Consider the following 21811-nt stretch of genomic DNA (forward strand, 5'->3'; position numbering starts at 1 on the left):
TAGTGCATTTCTATGGGGGAAACCGGTAACCATTCGCACGGACCATCGACCTTTAGTGCGTATTTTAACCACGGAAGGTAGTGTGGGAGCCTCGGCCAGGTTAGCAAGAATTTCGATGCGCATGAAAGAGTTCATCTATAAGATTTGTTATGTACCTGGCAGAGATAATGTGGTGGCGGATTGTTTGTCCAGACTACCGGTTCCTTTGGAGGAATGTGTTGATGATCCCTGGTGTAGCTACAGTATAGCTCTTGTTCATGACTCAGGTGCTCCAGCTATTGCTAAAGAAGAATGGTTAGAAGAGTGTTACAAAGACAGTGACTTAACTTCAGTGGATGATTTTATGTGTAAAGGATGGCCTAGGAAAGACAGAATTAAAGCGGATTGGAGACCTTTCTGGGAGGTGCGTATGGAATTATCAAGTGATAAGGATATATTGTTGAGAGGTGACCGTATTATTCCCCCTAAATCATTGCGAAAGAGAATTTTACAATTATGTCACGAAGGGCATTCTGGAATTATCAGAACTAAATTAGTGGTTAAAAAAGATTTTTGGTGGCCTGGTATTGATAACGAAATTGAGAGGTTTGTCAGATCCTGTCCAGTATGTTCCTCAGCTGCTAAATCCTTCAAGACACTAAGACCTCCAATGTCTGAAGGCTTAATTCCCAACCTTCCCTGGGAGACAGTAGCGATTGACATTTTTGGACCTGTGGGTGATTCAAAAGAATATGGATTGGTCTTAATTGATCTTTTTTCTAAGTGGCCAATTGTTAAGATTGTGGAAAAGGTGGACACCCGTGTGGTTTTAGAGTTTTTAGATCACATTTTTATTACGGAAGGACTTCCAAATTGTGTACTTAGTGACAATGGTGTGCAGTTTACATCAAAATTGGCAAAAGATTATTTTGAAAGGTGTGGTATAAGACACAAAACCACTTCGTTGTATAATCCTAGTGGAAATGGCACTGTGGAGAGATTTAATAGAGTGGTAAAAGGGATAATTCAAGCTGCTATGAATAAACAATTGGATTGGAAGTTACAGGTACAGAAGGCTGTTTGGGCCTATAGGATCACTGCTCATACATCTACAAGATTGTCTCCTTTTCTTATGATGAGGGGTAGAATTCCGAGATGTACGTTTAATCCTTTTTGGTCTTTTCAAGGGGAGGTACAACAATGGTCCCCAGTACAAGTTAAAAATGAGTTAGATTCCAATCATACAAAGAGTAAAATATTTTATGATGTTCATCATGGAGTGAAATCTACTTCGGTAAAGGTGGGAGACTGGGTCTGAATAAGAAGGACTATCAAAGTATCAAAAGGGGAGAGTAGATTTGAGGCACCGAAACGAGTGGTTGAGGTTCTTTGCAATTCTGTGAGATTAACTGATGGGAAAGTGTGGAATCTTAAGAATGTGGCATTAGATGTTAATAACATTGATGTACAAGGTGATCAACAAGTTGTTGCCCCTTCAAAAGATGATTGGGTGGAGGATTTATTTCAAAACAGTGGTGTACAGTCTAAGTTATTTTCGGATGATTATTTGGGGGAAGAATTCAACCCTATAGAAGGAAATCCCAATGCTGCACTTTCCAATGGAGAGGATGTTCAAAACAGATTTACTTCTGTTACAACAGGAGGGAAAGGGTCTCCCGTCGTTCCTGAAGTTGTTCAAGATTCTTCTGTTAGTTCTGAAGCAGTTCAAGACTTCTTTGTTTCTGATACTCAGAGGGTAAATTGTTCAAAAAGGAATAGGGTTCCTTCAGTGTGGTTAAAAGATTATGTAACATGAGGTATTGTAGAATTATTTGTAGGTTTCTTGTTTTTTTGTTTGTCGCTTTTATTTGTTTGTTTTTTTATGTTTGTATTTTGTATCCTGGTTCCTTCTTTGGGTTATTAAGGAAGGGGGATGTGTAGTGTATATATAGGTATTGTGATTCCTTATAGTTCGTGTGTGAGATAAGTAATAGAATACATATATGTCATTGTTGGAGGTTTGTGGTGCGAGAGTTCTAGAGTGGGAGAGAGGAGAGGATCTGGGCTGGAGAGTGGAGTCGTGTCCCTGGCACTCGCCTGTTCCTGTAATTCAAATGTACTATTAATAAATCCTTTTGAATACCTATCCTGCTTGCGATCTTCACAACACTAGCACTCTTTAACAGTGACCAAATCACCATAACCACACTCTCTCAGATGCATTGAATTAGTCATACAGCGCCACTCATACCAGTGTAGGGTGTCCGAGCACTTTGCATCACACACACATTACACAGAGACAATCAATCATACGTGTATAAATCAGTGTATAGGAAGTGTTACTCAAGCCAAAGGACTGAAAGTGTAGGAGTCACATGTCATCCATACTGGAAGGCAGTATAGTTTAAGAGTGCTTGGTGTGGAGAAGCACACACGCAGAGTCGAAAAAGAAACAGAATAGTTGGGAGTTTTCTTTAATTATAAGAATCGATTCCAAGCCAAATTAACCCTTTTTGCAACATTAATCAATGCTCTAACAATGTATACTTTGCAGTGTGTATGCAGTTCTGGGATGAAAGTTAATAGCTCGCTGTTCTATATTAGGACTTTAAGCTATAAATTGCAAGTTACAAAAGGATGTCTCTTTTGAAAGCAGTAACCTGCTGATCTGTTTACATCATACGCACTCTGTGATCTACTTGGTACACGTTCTTTGCAGCAGGCATATTAACCCTCTGCACTAACTTCACCGAAGTCAAAACCTCAACTATACAAAACGCTGATCTCTCTCCAGGAAGATAATTAATCACACGAGTTTTCTTGACATTTATGTGAGGCCTGGTAATTGCTGCAACAGGTGCTTCAAAAGCATAATAAACTTTCAAACACGGCGCCACCAGCAAGCCAGCACCCGGTGCGGTGGCTCCGGTCGCACCGCCCTAAAGCCGGCCCTGCCCCCACCACTCTGTAACTTGAGAGTGAAACACAAACTCTCAAAGCAGAGACTCCAACACTCGGTCCTTCCTTGACCTGCTGTGATGACTCTAGTATCGCCATGAGAAAGGAGAAAAATATAAACCAAACCTACGGTCTTGGCGGCGTAGGTGCCAAGTCCCAGCACTGGCATGGCGTGCCCATCGTTCAGCTGAACACGAGTGTCCTTGGTGAAAGCCATGACCTTGCCTGAAGCAGAGGGGGCGAGGTGTGCCCGGCGCTTCTGCCTACTACAAACCGGACGCTCTCCAGGCAGCCGGTGTTGAGTAATATCTGGCATCCCCTGCTCTTCGGCTGTCTTCGGACTCGGAGAATAAACTCAGCCTGGGCAGGATCAGACAAAAGCAGTCGATCTCTGCTCGGGCTAAGTGAGGGGTGACACGCTTTCACTGGATACCAAACAGAGCTAAAGCAATTACTCACGTTTCTTTAATTTAGGAGTAAATAAATGCTGCACATGAAGAGACAGGAAGCAATGAATTACCCGACGTTTCTTTAATAAGAGTCAATGCTGTAAATGAAGAGACAGGAAGCAAATCTCGAGTAGAACAAAGAAGGAAACGTGAAATAGATAAAAAATTATACGCATGCACGGAGTGAAAGAATGAAGTATATTTTCGAGGCATGTATGGAGTGAAATAATGGAGTAAGTTTTCGAGGCACGGAGTGAAAGAATAGAACGAGGCATGCACGAAGTGAAAGTATGGAATACATTTTCAAGGAGAAAACGAAGAGATGCTCACTGTATGGAAGCGCAAATAACGGCCACATTACATAATTGAACTCTTATTTCATGGATTCCACATTCTAATTTTTTTCGTTGTTGAAATTATAGTGGTTATTTATTGTGAATCTTTTTAATTTGCTCACACCGTGGCTCTTCTCTGAGCGTTCTGTCATCAGTACAATTAGTGCGACTCTGCGTTTAACACTTTTTTGACAACACATCTGCCCATCTTTGTGTACTGTGCAGTGCGGCTGAACTCAATATTACAGCATCAAAAATGCAAGTGAACAACTTCCACCAGTCGAGTTTTGGATTTAAAAGAGGCCAAAAGACGGGAGAAAACAATGCTTAACCCCGAAATAAGAATATTTCTGCTTAAATATCAGACGACATTCTGAAACATGTGAAATAGGTTGATGGCTGATGTGCTCTGATGCTGTGAGTGCTAGAATTGTCTTCCTTTTGTTGATCAATGCAAATGTGACCCTGGAATGAATAAAAAGTTAAAAGTAGGAGGAAGAGTTAAGCCATGATCAGAATGGATATATTTAGCCCCATGCGAAATTTAAATTACACCAGCATAATTCACGCAATTTCAGGAATTGTTTGCTTTAAACTTAATTCCTGAGAATAACGGCAGTACGCGACTGCGTCTTACTACACACCATTTGCGGTAAAAGTTTAGCACGAAACTCACCATTCTCAGTAAAAATGTACTGCAAATATACATGAGCAGCTGTTTCTCAGGTTATTTGTTTAACTGCATCTGTGCACCAAAAAATGATTGAAGGATGCAGTTTGTGCTAAAATTTAGTAAAATGTGATGAATTTGAATTTCACATAATTATGTGCAATTTTGTGTAATTGTGCTGAAATTTCACGTAGTCATGCAAAAGCAAATTACTCAAATTTTGCATATGCCTAGATATGTTATATGGATTGAATGTTGAAAACAAAAACAAACTCTGAGGAAATTATAACATGAATTCAAAAGCACTCAAATTTCCCAGGTCTGTGCATGAGTATCTAAACCAGGCCAAGATGTTTCTTTGATTTGTGAGACATCTAGTCCTGTGTTTATAGCAGGATCAAAAGGACTACAAATCCCAAGATACAAACAAAAAAACCTTTGTTTTACTCATGGTATTGAACCCCATAAATTTAGATTTTATTGTTTTATGACATGGAACTTGCAATTCACCACTGTATAGGTAACTGTTAGAAACGGGGTAGCGTGGTGCAGAGCGGGTAGGCCAAATTCCAGGGCATTGTGTAAAGCATCTGCACAGCACCCTCACAGGCGACACACCAGGCATACTACAAAACGAGACCACACCAGGTGATGTGAAAATAACTTGTGTATTGTGAAATAAAAACGTCAGAATGTAATCACAGTTGCATAATTATTGTGCCAACCGGCACTGGTAATCATATACAGGGGGAATTATTTACAGGGCAGGGCCAAGCAGGCCGCTGCCAGAAGCATCGCCCGTACAATTAGGATAAAGGTAAGTGTTGTGGTAAATAATTTAATTACCGGTACTTAATTTGATGCGGAAAATCTATAATAATAGCTCAGTAAAATAAGAGGCAGAATCCGTGGTATTAGAGGTTCGGAACGGGCTTTATTCCAAAATCAATTCGAATTGAGGACTCCATATTCCATCACCACGAAGGTTCAGGAAGTGAAGGAACATACTTTATTGACAAGTCATCATTTTTATACAATAGGTAATACAGTGAAACAGATGCAGGAGGCGTAACAATTGATAACTAAGATAAAACATCCATGCGTAACTAAAGTGGGTGTAACTGGGCGTAACTAAAGAACGTCATCAGGTATGATGTCATAAATGGGTGGTTTCATGAAAAGAATTTCGCAATGTCAGCAGAAATACTTGGCAGAGATGCGCGCGCAGCAGCATGACGTGCAATTGACGTGCAACTAGGGGGTGAAGGGGACTTGACATTTAGCTCTACATGTGGAGACAGAAGTCTGGGGGGTCAAGTCAACCTAATCCTAAATCATATCTAACATCATATGTTTAAAGAACTATGTTATCCAAAAGGAAAGGTCTTTCGAACAAAATCTATTCTATACTGACTGTGAGTGCGTGTACAAGCGTCTAAGTGTCTACACTAGATGCGAGGACAGAAATCTTCCATAGTAACAGGGCTATGAATTACTTGCATAAAGACAGAGAAGCCGGGCCCTTTGCTCGGTAGCTGGAAGAATGTTTACTTAAACTACTAGACAGGAATGCATTGGATAGGGAGCGGAGCAGATAATCTCGAAGGTGAAATACAGTTTTGGCAGGCAACAGGCTGGAGTCAGGCACCGTTAGCCGCGCAGGGAGTAGGACAAAGTTCATGGATACAGATGCGAGCTCAAACTGGAGCTTTCAGAGGCAGAAGGCAGGAAAAGGCTTGATGGCAGAATCAGGGCCTACTCGCCTGGACTGTAAAATGGGATAAATGAACCATATAAAGCCGGTGGCCTTTCATACTTAGGAATGGAATATCCGACCCATTCATGGCGGATCTGAAAGAGGACATGTTGACGGTGGACGCACATGTGTTTGCGTCTTCATAACTGGAACTGGAGGAAACATACATGTACTTGTGGTTTATACATGAAACCGTTGGGGTCCAAGATAGGGGACATAACTGACCATAAGAATCCATATTTCCACATTCCCTCCTTGTCCCCTACTTGCCTTTAAGAGATATCAATCTTCATCAATCCGTTGATCTGTTCATATAGCATCATTTGTTCTTCTTTCTTCTTCCGGGATGAATGAAATCTTGGTAGTGGAATACACGATGTGGCACACAGACCACAAATCGCTGGTCCACATTGTAGGCATAAACAGCAACTGAATAGTATGAGAAAGCCAATACCTAGGAAGGATAGGACCCTCCATCCAAAGGTAGATAATACACTCCAAAACCAACCGGACCAAGTCCAGGTACCTGGATTCTGGTGTATCTGGCTTACAATCTTATGAAGACGAGTTATGGCTTTATATACAGATGGCGAATTTTCTGGTATGAAAATGCAACAGCTTGATCCGATGACCCTACAAGCTCCGCCCCTATCGGCCAGGATGACGTCAAGGACAAGACGATTTTGAAGCACAACAATCCGCATAGCAGACTGCTCTTCTGTTAAATTGCCTAAGGCGGAAATAGTTTCGTTCACTACTGCTTCAAGGGTTCTGGTTAATCTACGTATCAGCTTACTATTGGTAACTGTACCTATATAGGGAAAGAGACCTTTATTGAAATCTGTGTATTTTTCCCATGCTGTCTCAGTGTAATCGACTATTGGGAGATCTCTCCGTTCTCTATTGTGTACTAAATGAGTATTTCTATGATAATCAGGAGGAGCTAGGAAAACAGGTGGCAAAAGGAATCCGATGTAGCAGGTACCATCCCAATCTAGAGGCAAACGTATATATGCAGTCTGACCACATATGAAGTAGGAATGGCGAGAAGCTCTAAATGTAGACTTGCCTTGATCACTGAATTCTATTACAGTGGTGCATTTACTATGGCCCATATGTATGGAACCATTCTTTCTTACACATAATTCACCTTTAACTGGAAATACTGACATAGCGGGCAAAATTGGTGCAGCTTCGGATTCGACATTCAGGATCATGAGATTAAGCGTAAAATTACCTAATCCATATACTTCATTTTCTAGATCAGTTCCTGTTCTTTTGGGAAGTCCCTTCTTGTCAGGGTAGCAGATTTTGAGCAAAACTAAGTTCAGGTTTCCCCATACCCAGTTGTCTTGATAAACTGCAGACTTCGAATCTAGGGAATTAATTAAACTAAACCATGCTCCACAGGAGCCATTGTGTGTGAACGGATATGGGAAGAGAGGCAGAATTCCCCTATAGTTCTGATAGGGAGGGAGTCGGCCACATATCCAACAATTTGTAGCATTGCTAACCTGATGGGAATGATGTAACATACTAATAAAAGTGTTATTGCGCAGCGCAAATCTATAGGACAACTCATGCGGGGGTAATTCACTAAAAGAATGTTCAGCAGTAACATTGTAAACATGTTTAGAAATAGGATAATATATGTGCAACAATATACTTGCAGTGATTATTAAAAGACTTAAGAAAAACAAAATTAATAACGTCACTGTGCAATGACTACGCAGTGATTTACTGTACGCATGTTGTTTCAACTGCATTTTTCGGTTTCTTTCTCTATTCAGGTCTAGAGGATACATGTCAGAGACAAATTCGACCGATTCACCTTGGAGAGGACTTAAACAATCAAATTGCCTGACTTTTTAGACCTTAGTTTTAGTTTATATTGTTCCTTGTCATTCAGTTCAACCAAAGGAAGCTTTGAGTCAATCGGTGAAGACACGCGAGGTGTGTCGTTTACATCGGACGGTAGTCCATGAAATTTCTTGATATGACTTGAATGTATCCAGCCTTTTCGACCTTCGATCTTCACGGCTGTCCTCGTGGTTAACAGTACGAGTTGAGGCGATTTCCACCTAGGATCCAGCTGAGACTTCCGGTCAAAGTTCCTCACTAACACCAAGTCCCCTGGAATTACGTCATGGGGTTTCACCTCGGTGTTGTCGGGAAAGGCTGCGGCTACCTGTGAACGATAAGATTGTAGTGCAGACATCAAGGAAGCCAAGTAATCTGTCAGCATATTACAGTCAACATCAGTTATTTTGCGTGGTATAGGCGTCCCCCACATATTTGGTGGTCTACCGAAGATCACCTCATAAGGGGATAGCCCTGTTCGAGAGTGTGCTACCATTCTCATGTAAAAGAGTGCAACTGGTAAGGCTACTACCCAGTCGACACCTTTCTCTCTACATATTTTGGACAATCTAATTTTCAGAGTTTGATTATGTCGTTCCACGAGACCTGCTGCCTCGGGGTGTCGGACACAGTGAAATCTCCACTGATAGCCTAACAAAAGTGAAACGTGTTTCATTAGTTCGGATGAGAACGGCTGGCCGTTATCTGAGTAGACAACACGTGGTAAACCTACCGTGGGAAGAATTCTCGAACCAACTGTTTGGCAGTAGTCGGGGCAGTGTAATCTGAAACCGGGTATGCCTCTGTCCAACGGGAAAGAGCACAGACAACTACGAGAACATATTTGAATCCTCGACATCGTTCCATCTGGATATAATCCATCTGGAGAACTTCAAAAGGGTGATCAGGAGGCTGAAATCCACCTTGTTCTACGGGAATGCTTTTACCTGGGTTAAACTGACAACAGATCATACAGGTACGAACTTTTTGTTTAGCTGCTGCTCGTAAATGTTTGTTGAACCAAATGTGTTGAATGCTGTCTAGCATAGCTTTTTCTCCTAGGTGCGCTGGACTATGTACAGTGTTAATGATAACTTGGACCATCGAATCAGGAAGGAACCACACAGATTTTTCCTTCGTCATCCATCCTTGATCCGTTTGGATCCCTCCTAATTCAGTCCATTTCTTTATTTCATCTGGTGTAGCATGTGTCTGTATGTCAATTACGTCAAGAGCGGGATCCTTAATCATCATGCAATATGTTGGTGTCGGGACTATTGTCTTTGTCATGTCAGATGTTTGAGTTTGAGCAGTCTGTTTAGCTGTTCTGTCAGCTAGGTCATTGCCTTGGGAAATGATATCAGTAACTTTCGTATGAGCTTTACATTTCATAATTGATATTGCAGTGGGTAGATGTATTGCATCTAATAAGGCATGAATGAGGGGTCCGTGCTGAATGTGGGCACCGTGAGAAGTTAAATAACCTCTCTCTCGCCACAGCACGCCGAAGTCATGTACAACTCCGAATGCATAACGTGAATCAGTATATATGTTGACTTTTTTATTTGTGGCTTGAATACAGGCTTGTGTCAGAGCGATGAGCTCTGCTGCTTGAGCGGACAAGGTATTTATGCTATTTGTTTCAATGACTTCAGTGTCTGTTGTGACTGCATAAGCGGCCACTAGCTCTCCTGTATTTGTTCTCATACATGAACCATCTACATACAACGTTAGGTCTGGGTCTGACAATGGGACGTCTGTCAAGTCTTGTCTGGGTTTCGTCGTGATAGTGATAACTTCAATACAATCATGTGCAAGTGGGTCTGTTCCATTTACTGGTAACAGTGTGGCAGGATTCAATGTACTACAACGTCTGATTTCTATGTGTGGCTGAAACAATGTTAATTCGTAACCAGTGAGTCGTGCTATAGTCAAGTGTTGTGTTTGTGTGCGGTTCAGGAGAACCTCTACTGCATGTGGTACTTGTACTGTCAATTGGTGTCCTAACACTATGGCATCGCTTTGTCGTATTGCTAAAGCTGTCGCTGCCACTGATTTCAGGCACGCAGGCAGAGCCTGAGCTACGGGGTCTAATGTACTAGAAAAATAAGCACATGGTTTGTGTGATCCTGCTTGTTCCTGTGTGAGTACTGACAAGGCAGTACCTTCGCGTTCTGTAACAAAGAGTGTAAACTGTTTATTGTAACATGGTGTTGCTAAAACAGGTGCTTGACATAAAGCTTTCTTTAGGCTTTCAAAAGCTTGTGTATGTTCCTGAGTCCAAGGGAGAGCAGTCAATGTGGCTGCCTCCTGTGTTGTCAACTGAATGAGTGGTTTTGCTAGAAATGCATACTGCGGGATCCACTGCCTACAATATGAAGTGAGGCCTATAAATGCCCGCACCTCCTTTTGTGTCTTGGGTATTTGCATGTTAGCAATTAACTGGATGCGATCTGGTGTAAGCTGCCTTCCCTCCTTGGACAGCGAGTGACCAAGGTAAACAACTCGCTGGACACAGAATTGCAGCTTAGAAGGGGACACCTTGTGCCCCTTTTCGGCCAAAAATTGTAAAACCGTCAGTGAGGCTTTTTCACATTCAGGTTCGCTTCTAGCGGTGATCAGCAGATCATCGACATATTGAAGCAGGGCAGTGTTGACTGGCATGTGGATACTGTCAAGTTCTCTTTTTAGTGCTTGGCTATAGATGCTGGGGCTTTCTGTGAATCCTTGAGGTGCGCGTGTGAATTTAAAGCTTCGTCCATTTAAACTAAATCCGAACAAGTATTGGCTTTCCGGATCTATTGGGACGCTGAAAAAGGCATTCTTGAGATCAATTACAGTAAAGAATGTTGCTTCGGAATCAATGGCTGTCAGTAATGAAGAAATGTCTGGGACTACGGGGTATTGTGGTACAATACATTTATTTAATTCGCGCAGATCAATAACCAATCGATATACTGGCGGGGCTTTTGGATCAGTTCGTTTAAGAATCGGAATTATCGGTGAATTACATACATTGGAGTCGGTTTCCACAACCACTCCTTGAGTAATAAGCTCATCAATGATTTGCAGTAAAGCCACTACAGCATCTGGTGGTAACTTTTATTGTCGCATTCGTGGTAGTACCACTCCTGCCTTTAGTGTGACTCGATATGGTGTAATGTTCATGCAACCAACATCTGTAGGGCCTTGTGCCCATAAATGTGTGGGTAAAGTCTGCAGTCGGTCGTCCATGTCTCGGGACACATAGTGCCCTTTGAAATCACGTAAAAACAATCTTACTCCTTCCGGAGAACAACACATTATAGCTCCTAGAGCTTTCAATGTTTTTATACCTAACAAGTTTTCTGGACATGATTTAGTAAGTAATAAATCTGTAGTTCGTGTCAAGGGACCAATCGTAAGTGGAAGAGGCTGGGATACTTCGTTAACGATAGGTTTTCCTGAAAAGCCAAGGGAAATATTCTGTGAGCCTGAGAGGGGTGCCCCTGGAACTTCACTTCGTTTTATTGTTGTTCGGCTTGCCCCTGTATCAAGTAAAAATTTTCTATCTTGGCCTAATAGTTCACTGTGTACATAAGGTCCTTCTTGATCTACAGGGACCTCGATAAGGGGTAAGCCAACTTCCTTCTCTAGGCTGTTTCATGAGTATCGTTGATAATCAGGATAGTCATACTGTGCGGTCTGGTACATTTGTCGTGTCGTTGTTTGTGTGGCAGCAATAGGCTGCGGTGGTGGAGCTGGCATAGACTGTTGCGGAGCTGGCATGGACTGTGCATGCTGCGGGGCTCCTTGTTGGTTCTGATCCTGTCTAAGTGGCCGTGGTCTTTCTTTTGTATTACCTATGGCGATATTATGTTTTAAAACTGGACAATCGTGTACATAATGACCTGGCTGTTTACAATAGTTGCATGTCCCTTTTACAGGACCTGTTGAAACACTGGACTGTGTCATACCCTTTTTATGACCGTCAGCTGGAACTGTCTGGGAAACTAGCATTTTCATTTTCGTGTCTTTCATGCGTCTTTGTTCATGTTCTTGTTCCTCTCTAATTCTATTGTGATGGTACTGTAACATTTGTAACATTTGTGACGGAGTGTTACCTTGCCAGGTGCTCTCGAATTTCAATACTCTATTCTTAACTTGGGGCAAGGAATTTTCAACTAACTTTGTCACAAACAGATGTGGATACGATTCGCTACTTGCTTTTATTCCACTATTTATACCAAAACATTTTTCGAATCGGGCATAGAAATCACTAGTGTCCTCATCTGGTTTTTGTTTACAGGCTGATATTGCACCCCAGTCTTCCTTTTTCGTAGTTAATAAACGTGGCAGTACCTGTACTAGTAAACCTGGTAGTGTTTTGGTCTTTTCCCCAAGCCCTGCACCTGGACCTCGAGCTTTTTCTTCGTTTTCTAATGCTGTCCAATCTATCTTTTGGTCTCCCACCTCCCAATCCTTTTCCTTGAGTTTTTCGTAAATGCCCGCAGGCATTAATACCTTCAATATTGTCATAATGTCTGGATAGGTATATTCTCCCATGAGCAACATGTCTTTAATTTCACGGTGGAAACCCGCTGGGTCTTTGTCATGACTGGGTACCACCTTCTTCATTTCCAATAGTTCTATTTTAGATATGGGTGTGTATACAAACACACGTTTAAACTGATTGTCCTCACCTTTTATCGGGTGCACTTCGCATAAGGGATTCTGTCTATCCATATAATACGTCGTTCTTTCCTTGATGGGCAGTGAGACATGTTCGGGGCATACAAAAAGAATGTACTGCTTTCTGGATTCTAGTATTTCCCTAATTAACTCAGTACCTGAACCTCTCCATTTATTCGTGAGTAATTCAGTCAATATATCAGGTAAGGGGCCAGGATCGGAGTGTTGGCTTTTATATAATATAAGGAGTTGTTGAATCATATAGATACCAGCTAAACGCTGTTCATCTGGGGCGAGGTTCAAAAACGTGTGCGCTAATGTATCATCACTATATTTTCCGGGACATCAACCCAATGAACGGCTGACCTGGCTAATTCTTGTTCGTCCATAGAATCGAGTATATGATAACCCCTTCGTTCTCGGAGTAATTTGTCAGCGGCTTGGAACGAATGTTCGGGGGACCTTATATTTATTATAGGAGTTTGGAAATTTCTGCTATTATCTGGACGTATCGGACGTATCGGATCAGTAAAGCATCTAGTATTATTGCAAGATCTTCCTCTACCTACATAGGCCATGGTTTCTAACTGTCCTGTGGGTAGTTCTAATTCTTCCTCCTCCTCGGTTTGTTCAAGCTCGTCTACTGCTAATCTTTCTTCGTGTATTCGTTCTACTTCTTTGCGGATCTTGCGGCACATAGCTACTATACATGATCGTTTATCATGTCTCCCCTCTGATATATTCCTACTCCATGTGGTAAGAATTTGCATTTCTTCCGGATTTACCCCTGGTCGGTCTTGATTTCTGATCACACAGTTTATGAGGAAACGTAACAGTTCCCCCTGGATCTCCACTTTCTGGTACTCCAAGGCTCTATTGATACTCTCAGAATCTCGCCCTGACTGGACAAAGTGATATATATTTTCTAAATGTGTAGTCATTCCTGGTAGCTTCCCTAAATATATTGCAGCTCGTCGGATACGTAATGATGCCAGCAGCATTTCGTCCCCTTTTCCGGGCACAGGGTCATATCTACAATCTATTAGAAGTTCCTTGAGCGTGTCGGGAGTTACTAGTTTGGGCGTACGTTGGTGGGCTAATTCTTGAAAGGAAAGTTTATTTACTCTGGGTGGCGTGGAAAAAATGTTTGATGTACCTCCGGTAGCACCACCTGGGGTGCTGGATGTGAAAGGATTCGTTGAACGTGATATAGCAACCATAGGTGTGGATACAGATGTAGAAACAGATGTGCTTGCCGGAACTTGTGTCGGAGTTTGCTGTTGCGGAGGTACAGATGGAGGAGGGTCTTGGCGTTGAACCCCCTCGGCAGGCGGTCTATGTGGCGCAGCATTAGCATACTCGGGAGCTGCGTCGTCTAAATAAGAGGAAAGGAAAACATCTTCTGCGGTTCTGGGATGCCCTTTGGGATGTACTTTTATCGGAAACAATGGGGGTGGCAAGTCTTTTGGTATCTCCGGAGTAGCCTTAGGTAACCCTTCGGCCAGAAGAGGATACATACCATTCATAAGGGCATTTCTTTGTCTGTCTGTTTGTTCTGACTTTACTCGAGTACCTTCTTCAATTAATAAATTTTCTCGAACTTTATTTGAATTCTCCTTACTTTTCTCTTCCTGTCTGAGCGCTTTTTCTGTACGTCTATATGATTCTTTACGCCATAATTCAATGGCATCTTTCTGTGACTGTCTAGCTTTCTTTTTCCATAATTCTTCCTCTACCTTCATGATGCAGTCTGCATCCCAGGTCCCAGCTGCGGGCCACCTCTGACTTTCTGGTAATTCCTTGGTGTAGTCTACCCATAAATCAAGAAATAATATGGCGTCTAGGCCATGTTTATGATACATGAAGTACCCTGGAGTGTCCCTAGGAGGAATGGGAACAGCTTCTTCGAGTACCCCTTTTCTAGTTTTGATCTGTCTTAATTTCGAAAAGAGCGGCATATTGAGAACTGATCTGATACCTAATTTTGAACACGTTTAATACCACAAAACACAATAATGAACAGTCATTCACACCACAATATACAGAACGTATTTAAAACATTTTAACATTTAACGTTTAACGAATAAACAATGATGGCCATTTAGGGAACTAGTCACTAAGCATAATACTCGGTACTAACTAGATAATTCTGAATTATATACTAGACATACTTGATATACTGCTAAACAGTACAGATACACTGCTGAAACAGTGCAGACCGGATTTGTGTACCCAAACCCGTCTTGACCGGCACAAACTATGTGCACGTCAGAACGCCTCCCCGACAATGGTACTCACCGGGTAGCTCGGAACGGAAGGCCTCGGAACTGAACTGAACTGGACTTGAACCGGACTGGACTCGACTCGAAACTTCGGAACTTCGGAACTGGTGGGCCTCTGTATACCTCGGATCTTGCTCTCTCAGCTAGGCTCTGGTCGGGATACTTCGCACTTCTCACCGCCTCGTCTGGGTGTTGATCGCAGCCTCAGTTACCCCCGCTCGGCAGGAGGGAGATACAGGAAATCCTGTGGGTACGCGTTGTTGTCCGTCCAGCTGTGACAGGAGACCGGGCCTGCAACGCACCTCCGGCGCGTGAGATGAGAAAGTGTCCCTATTCGGGCGCCATATATGTGGTAAATAATTTAATTACCGGTACTTAATTTGATGCGGAAAATCTATAATAATAGCTCAGTAAAATAAGAGGCAGAATCCGTGGTATTAGAGGTTCGGAACGGGCTTTATTCCAAAATCAATTCGAATTGAGGACTCCATATTCCATCACCACGAAGGTTCAGGAAGTGAAGGAACATACTTTATTGACAAGTCATCATTTTTATACAATAGGTAATACAGTGAAACAGATGCAGGAGGCGTAACAATTGATAACTAAGATAAAACATCCATGCGTAACTAAAGTGGGTGTAACTGGGCGTAACTAAAGAACGTCATCAGGTATGATGTCATAAATGGGTGGTTTCATGAAAAGAATTTCGCAATGTCAGCAGAAATACTTGGCAGAGATGCGCGCGCAGCAGCATGACGTGCAATTGACGTGCAACTAGGGGGTGAAGGGGACTTGACATTTAGCTCTACATGTGGAGACAGAAGTCTGGGGGGTCAAGTCAACCTAATCCTAAATCATATCTAACATCATATGTTTAAAGAACTATGTTATCCAAAAGGAAAGGTCTTTCGAACAAAATCTATTCTATACTGACTGTGAGTGCGTGTACAAGCGTCTAAGTGTCTACACTAGATGCGAGGACAGAAATCTTCCATAGTAACAGGGCTATGAATTACTTGCATAAAGACAGAGAAGCCGGGCCCTTTGCTCGGTAGCTGGAAGAATGTTTACTTAAACTACTAGACAGGAATGCATTGGATAGGGAGCGGAGCAGATAATCTCGAAGGTGAAATACAGTTTTGGCAGGCAACAGGCTGGAGTCAGGCACCGTTAGCCGCGCAGGGAGTAGGACAAAGTTCATGGATACAGATGCGAGCTCAAACTGGAGCTTTCAGAGGCAGAAGGCAGGAAAAGGCTTGATGGCAGAATCAGGGCCTACTCGCCTGGACTGTAAAATGGGATAAATGAACCATATAAAGCCGGTGGCCTTTCATACTTAGGAATGGAATATCCGACCCATTCATGGCGGATCTGAAAGAGGACATGTTGACGGTGGACGCACATGTGTTTGCGTCTTCATAACTGGAACTGGAGGAAACATACATGTACTTGTGGTTTATACATGAAACCGTTGGGGTCCAAGATAGGGGACATAACTGACCATAAGAATCCATATTTCCACATTCCCTCCTTGTCCCCTACTTGCCTTTAAGAGATATCAATCTTCATCAATCCGTTGATCTGTTCATATAGCATCATTTGATCTTCTTTCTTCTTCCGGGATGAATGAAATCTTGGTAGTGGAATACACGATGTGGCACACAGACCACAAATCGCTGGTCCACATTGTAGGCATAAACAGCAACTGAATAGTATGAGAAAGCCAATACCTAGGAAGGATAGGACCCTCCATCCAAAGGTAGATAATACACTCCAAAACCAACCGGACCAAGTCCAGGTACCTGGATTCTGGTGTATCTGGCTTACAATCTTATGAAGACGAGTTATGGCTTTATATACAGATGGCGAATTTTCTGGTATGAAAATGCAACAGCTTGAACCGATGACCCTACAAGCTCCGCCCCTATCGGCCAGGATGACGTCAAGGACAAGACGATTTTGAAGCAAAACAATCCGCATAGCAGACTGCTCTTCTGTTAAATTGCCTAAGGCGGAAATAGTTTCGTTCACTACTGCTTCAAGGGTTCTGGTTAATCTACGTATCAGCTTACTATTGGTAACTGTACCTATATAGGGAAAGAGACCTTTATTGAAATCTGTGTATTTTTCCCATGCTGTCTCAGTGTAATCGACTATTGGGAGATCTCTCCGTTCTCTATTGTGTACTAAATGAGTATTTCTATGATAATCAGGAGGAGCTAGGAAAACAGGTGGCAAAAGGAATCCGATGTAGCAGGTACCATCCCAATCTAGAGGCAAACGTATATATGCAGTCTGACCACATATGAAGTAGGAATGGCGAGAAGCTCTAAATGTAGACTTGCCTTGATCACTGAATTCTATTACAGTGGTGCATTTACTATGGCCCATATGTATGGAACCATTCTTTCTTACACATAATTCACCTTTAACTGGAAATACTGACATAGCGGGCAAAATTGGTGCAGCTTCGGATTCGACATTCAGGATCATGAGATTAAGCGTAAAATTACCTAATCCATATACTTCATTTTCTAGATCAGTTCCTGTTCTTTTGGGAAGTCCCTTCTTGTCAGGGTAGCAGATTTTGAGCAAAACTAAGTTCAGGTTTCCCCATACCCAGTTGTCTTGATAAACTGCAGACTTCGAATCTAGGGAATTAATTAAACTAAACCATGCTCCACAGGAGCCATTGTGTGTGAACGGATATGGGAAGAGAGGCAGAATTCCCTTATAGTTCTGATAGGGAGGGAGTCGGCCACATATCCAACAATTTGTAGCATTGCTAACCTGATGGGAATGATGTAACATACTAATAAAAGTGTTATTGCGCAGCGCAAATCTATAGGACAACTCATGCGGGGGTAATTCACTAAAAGAATGTTCAGCAGTAACATTGTAAACATGTTTAGAAATAGGATAATATATGTGCAACAATATACTTGCAGTGATTATTAAAAGACTTAAGAAAAACAAAATTAATAACGTCACTGTGCAATGACTACGCAGTGATTTACAGTACGCATGTTGTTTCAACTGCATTTTTCGGTTTCTTTCTCTATTCAGGTCTAGAGGATACATGTCAGAGACAAATTCGACCGATTCACCTTGGAGAGGACTTAAACAATCAAATTGCCTGACTTGTTAGACCTTAGTTTTAGTTTATATTGTTCCTTGTCATTCAGTTCAACCAAAGGAAGCTTTGAGTCAATCGGTGAAGACACGCGAGGTGTGTCGTTTACATCGGACGGTAGTCCATGAAATTTCTTGATATGACTTGAATGTATCCAGCCTTTTCGACCTTCGATCTTCACGGCTGTCCTCGTGGTTAACAGTACGAGTTGAGGCGATTTCCACCTAGGATCCAGCTGAGACTTCCGGTCAAAGTTCCTCACTAACACCAAGTCCCCTGGAATTACGTCATGGGGTTTCACCTCGGTGTTGTCGGGAAAGGCTGCGGCTACCTGTGAACGACAAGATTGTAGTGCAGACATCAAGGAAGCCAAGTAATCTGTCAGCATATTACAGTCAACATCAGTTATTTTGCGTGGTATAGGCGTCCCCCACATATTTGGTGGTCTACCGAAGATCACCTCATAAGGGGATAGCCCTGTTCGAGAGTGTGCTACCATTCCCATGTAAAAGAGTGCAACTGGTAAGGCTACTACCCAGTCGACACCTTTCTCTCTACATATTTTGGACAATCTAATTTTCAGAGTTTGATTATGTCGTTCCACGAGACCTGCTGCCTCGGGGTGTCGGACACAGTGAAATCTCCACTGATAGCCTAACAAAAGTGAAACGTGTTTCATTAGTTCGGATGAGAACGGCTGGCCGTTATCTGAGTAGACAACACGTGGTAAACCGTACCGTGGGAAGAATTCTCGAACCAACTGTTTGGCAGTAGTCGGGGCAGTGTAATCTGAAACCAGGTATGCCTCTGTCCAACGGGAAAGAGCACAGACAACTACGAGAACATATTTGAATCCTCGACATCGTTCCATCTGGATATAATCCATCTGGAGAACTTCAAAAGGGTGATCAGGAGGCTGAAATCCACCTTGTTCTACGGGAATGCTTTTACCTGGGTTAAACTGACAACAGATCATACAGGTACGAACTTTTTGTTTAGCTGCTGCTCGTAAATGTTTGTTGAACCAAATGTGTTGAATGCTGTCTAGCATAGCTTTTTCTCCTAGGTGCGCTGGACTATGTACAGTGTTAATGATAACTTGGACCATCGAATCAGGAAGGAACCACACAGATTTTTCCTTCGTCATCCATCCTTGATCCGTTTGGATCCCTCCTAATTCAGTCCATTTCTTTATTTCATCTGGTGTAGCATGTGTCTGTATGTCAATTACGTCAAGAGCGGGATCCTTAATCATCATGCAATATGTTGGTGTCGGGACTATTGTCTTTGTCATGTCAGATGTTTGAGTTTGAGCAGTCTGTTTAGCTGTTCTGTCAGCTAGGTCATTGCCTTGGGAAATGATGTCAGTAACTTTCGTATGAGCTTTACATTTCATAATTGATATTGCAGTGGGTAGATGTATTGCATCTAATAAGGCATGAATGAGGGGTCCGTGCTGAATGTGGGCACCGTGAGAAGTTAAATAACCTCTCTCTCGCCACAGCACGCCGAAGTCATGTACAACTCCGAATGCATAACGTGAATCAGTATATATGTTGACTTTTTTATTTGTGGCTTGAATACAGGCTTGTGTCAGAGCGATGAGCTCTGCTGCTTGAGCGGACAAGGTATTTATGCTATTTGTTTCAATGACTTCAGTGTCTGTTGTGACTGCATAAGCGGCCACTAGCTCTCCTGTATTTGTTCTCATACATGAACCATCTACATACAACGTTAGGTCTGGGTCTGACAATGGGACGTCTGTCAAGTCTTGTCTGGGTTTCGTCGTGATAGTGATAACTTCAATACAATCATGTGCAAGTGGGTCTGTTCCATTTACTGGTAACAGTGTGGCAGGATTCAATGTACTACAACGTCTGATTTCTATGTGTGGCTGAAACAATGTTAATTCGTAACCAGTGAGTCGTGCTATAGTCAAGTGTTGTGTTTGTGTGCGGTTCAGGAGAACCTCTACTGCATGTGGTACTTGTACTGTCAATTGGTGTCCTAACACTATGGCATCGCTTTGTCGTATTGCTAAAGCTGTCGCTGCCACTGATTTCAGGCACGCAGGCAGAGCCTGAGCTACGGGGTCTAATGTACTAGAAAAATAAGCACATGGTTTGTGTGATCCTGCTTGTTCCTGTGTGAGTACTGACAAGGCAGTACCTTCGCGTTCTGTAACAAAGAGTGTAAACTGTTTATTGTAACATGGTGTTGCTAAAACAGGTGCTTGACATAAAGCTTTCTTTAGGCTTTCAAAAGCTTGTGTATGTTCCTGAGTCCAAGGGAGAGCAGTCGATGTGGCTGCCTCCTGTGTTGTCAACTGAATGAGTGGTTTTGCTAGAAATGCATACTGCGGGATCCACTGCCTACAATATGAAGTGAGGCCTATAAAGGCCCGCACCTCCTTTTGTGTCTTGGGTATTGGCATGTTAGCAATTAACTGGATGCGATCTGGTGTAAGCTGCCTTCCCTCCTTGGACAGCGAGTGACCAAGGTAAACAACTCGCTGGACACAGAATTGCAGCTTAGAAGGGGACACCTTGTGCCCCTTTTCGGCCACAAATTGTAAAACCGTCAGTGAGGCTTTTTCACATTCAGGTTCGCTTCTAGCGGTGATCAGCAGATCATCGACATATTGAAGCAGGGCAGTGTTGACTGGCATGTGGATACTGTCAAGTTCTCTTTTTAGTGCTTGGCTATAGATGCTGGGGCTTTCTGTGAATCCTTGACGTGCGCGTGTGAATTTAAAGCTTCGTCCATTTAAACTAAATCCGAACAAGTATTGGCTTTCCGGATCTATTGGGACGCTGAAAAAGGCATTCTTGAGATCAATTACAGTAAAGAATGTTGCTTCGGAATCAATGGCTGTCAGTAATGAAGAAATGTCTGGGACTACGGGGTATTGTGGTACAATACATTTATTTAATTCGCGCAGATCAATAACCAATCGATATACTGGCGGGGCTTTTGGATCAGTTCGTTTAAGAATCGGAATTATCGGTGAATTACATACATTGGAGTCGGTTTCCACAACCACTCCTTGAGTAATAAGCTCATCAATGATTTGCAGTAAAGCCACTACAGCATCTGGTGGTAACTTGTATTGTCGCATTCGTGGTAGTACCACTCCTGCCTTTAGTGTGACTCGATATGGTGTAATGTTCATGCAACCAACATCTGTAGGGCCTTGTGCCCATAAATGTGTGGGTAAAGTCTGCAGTCGGTCGTCCATGTCTCGGGACACATAGTGCCCTTTGAAATCACGTAAAAACAATCTTACTCCTTCCGGAGAACAACACATTATAGCTCCTAGAGCTTTCAATGTTTTTATACCTAACAAGTTTTCTGGACATGATTTAGTAAGTAATAAATCTGTAGTTCGTGTCAAGGGACCAATCGTAAGTGGAAGAGGCTGGGATACTTCGTTAACGATAGGTTTTCCTGAAAAGCCAAGGGAAATATTCTGTGAGCCTGAGAGGGGTGCCCCTGGAACTTCACTTCGTTTTATTGTTGTTCGGCTTGCCCCTGTATCAAGTAAAAATTTTCTATCTTGGCCTAATAGTTCACTGTGTACATAAGGTCCTTCTTGATCTACAGGGACCTCGATAAGGGGTAAGCCAACTTCCTTCTCTAGGCTGTTTCATGAGTATCGTTGATAATCAGGATAGTCATACTGTGCGGTCTGGTACATTTGTCGTGTCGTTGTTTG

The 21811-nt window shown here is 42.5% G+C and overlaps 1 protein-coding gene and 1 long non-coding RNA gene across 2 annotated transcripts in view; one reads left to right on the forward strand and one right to left on the reverse strand.

Moving 5' to 3' along the window:
* Positions 1-3293, reverse strand: part of LOC146854244 (rho crystallin-like) — a 126553-nt gene extending 123260 nt beyond the window's left edge. The window contains exon 1 of the mRNA XM_085652026.1: positions 3068-3293. Within this exon, the coding sequence (XP_085508152.1) occupies positions 3068-3253 (186 nt within the window). The 5' untranslated portion in view covers positions 3254-3293. The remainder of the gene's footprint in view (positions 1-3067) is intronic.
* The window catches only part of LOC146854243 (uncharacterized), a 282957-nt gene that overhangs the window by 126080 nt on the left and 135066 nt on the right, over positions 1-21811 (forward strand). The gene's annotated exons all lie outside the window — the stretch shown is intronic.

Source organism: Triturus cristatus, chromosome 4_1 (genome assembly GCF_964204655.1).
Source record: "Triturus cristatus chromosome 4_1, aTriCri1.1, whole genome shotgun sequence".
Lineage (NCBI taxonomy): Eukaryota > Metazoa > Chordata > Amphibia > Caudata > Salamandridae > Triturus > Triturus cristatus.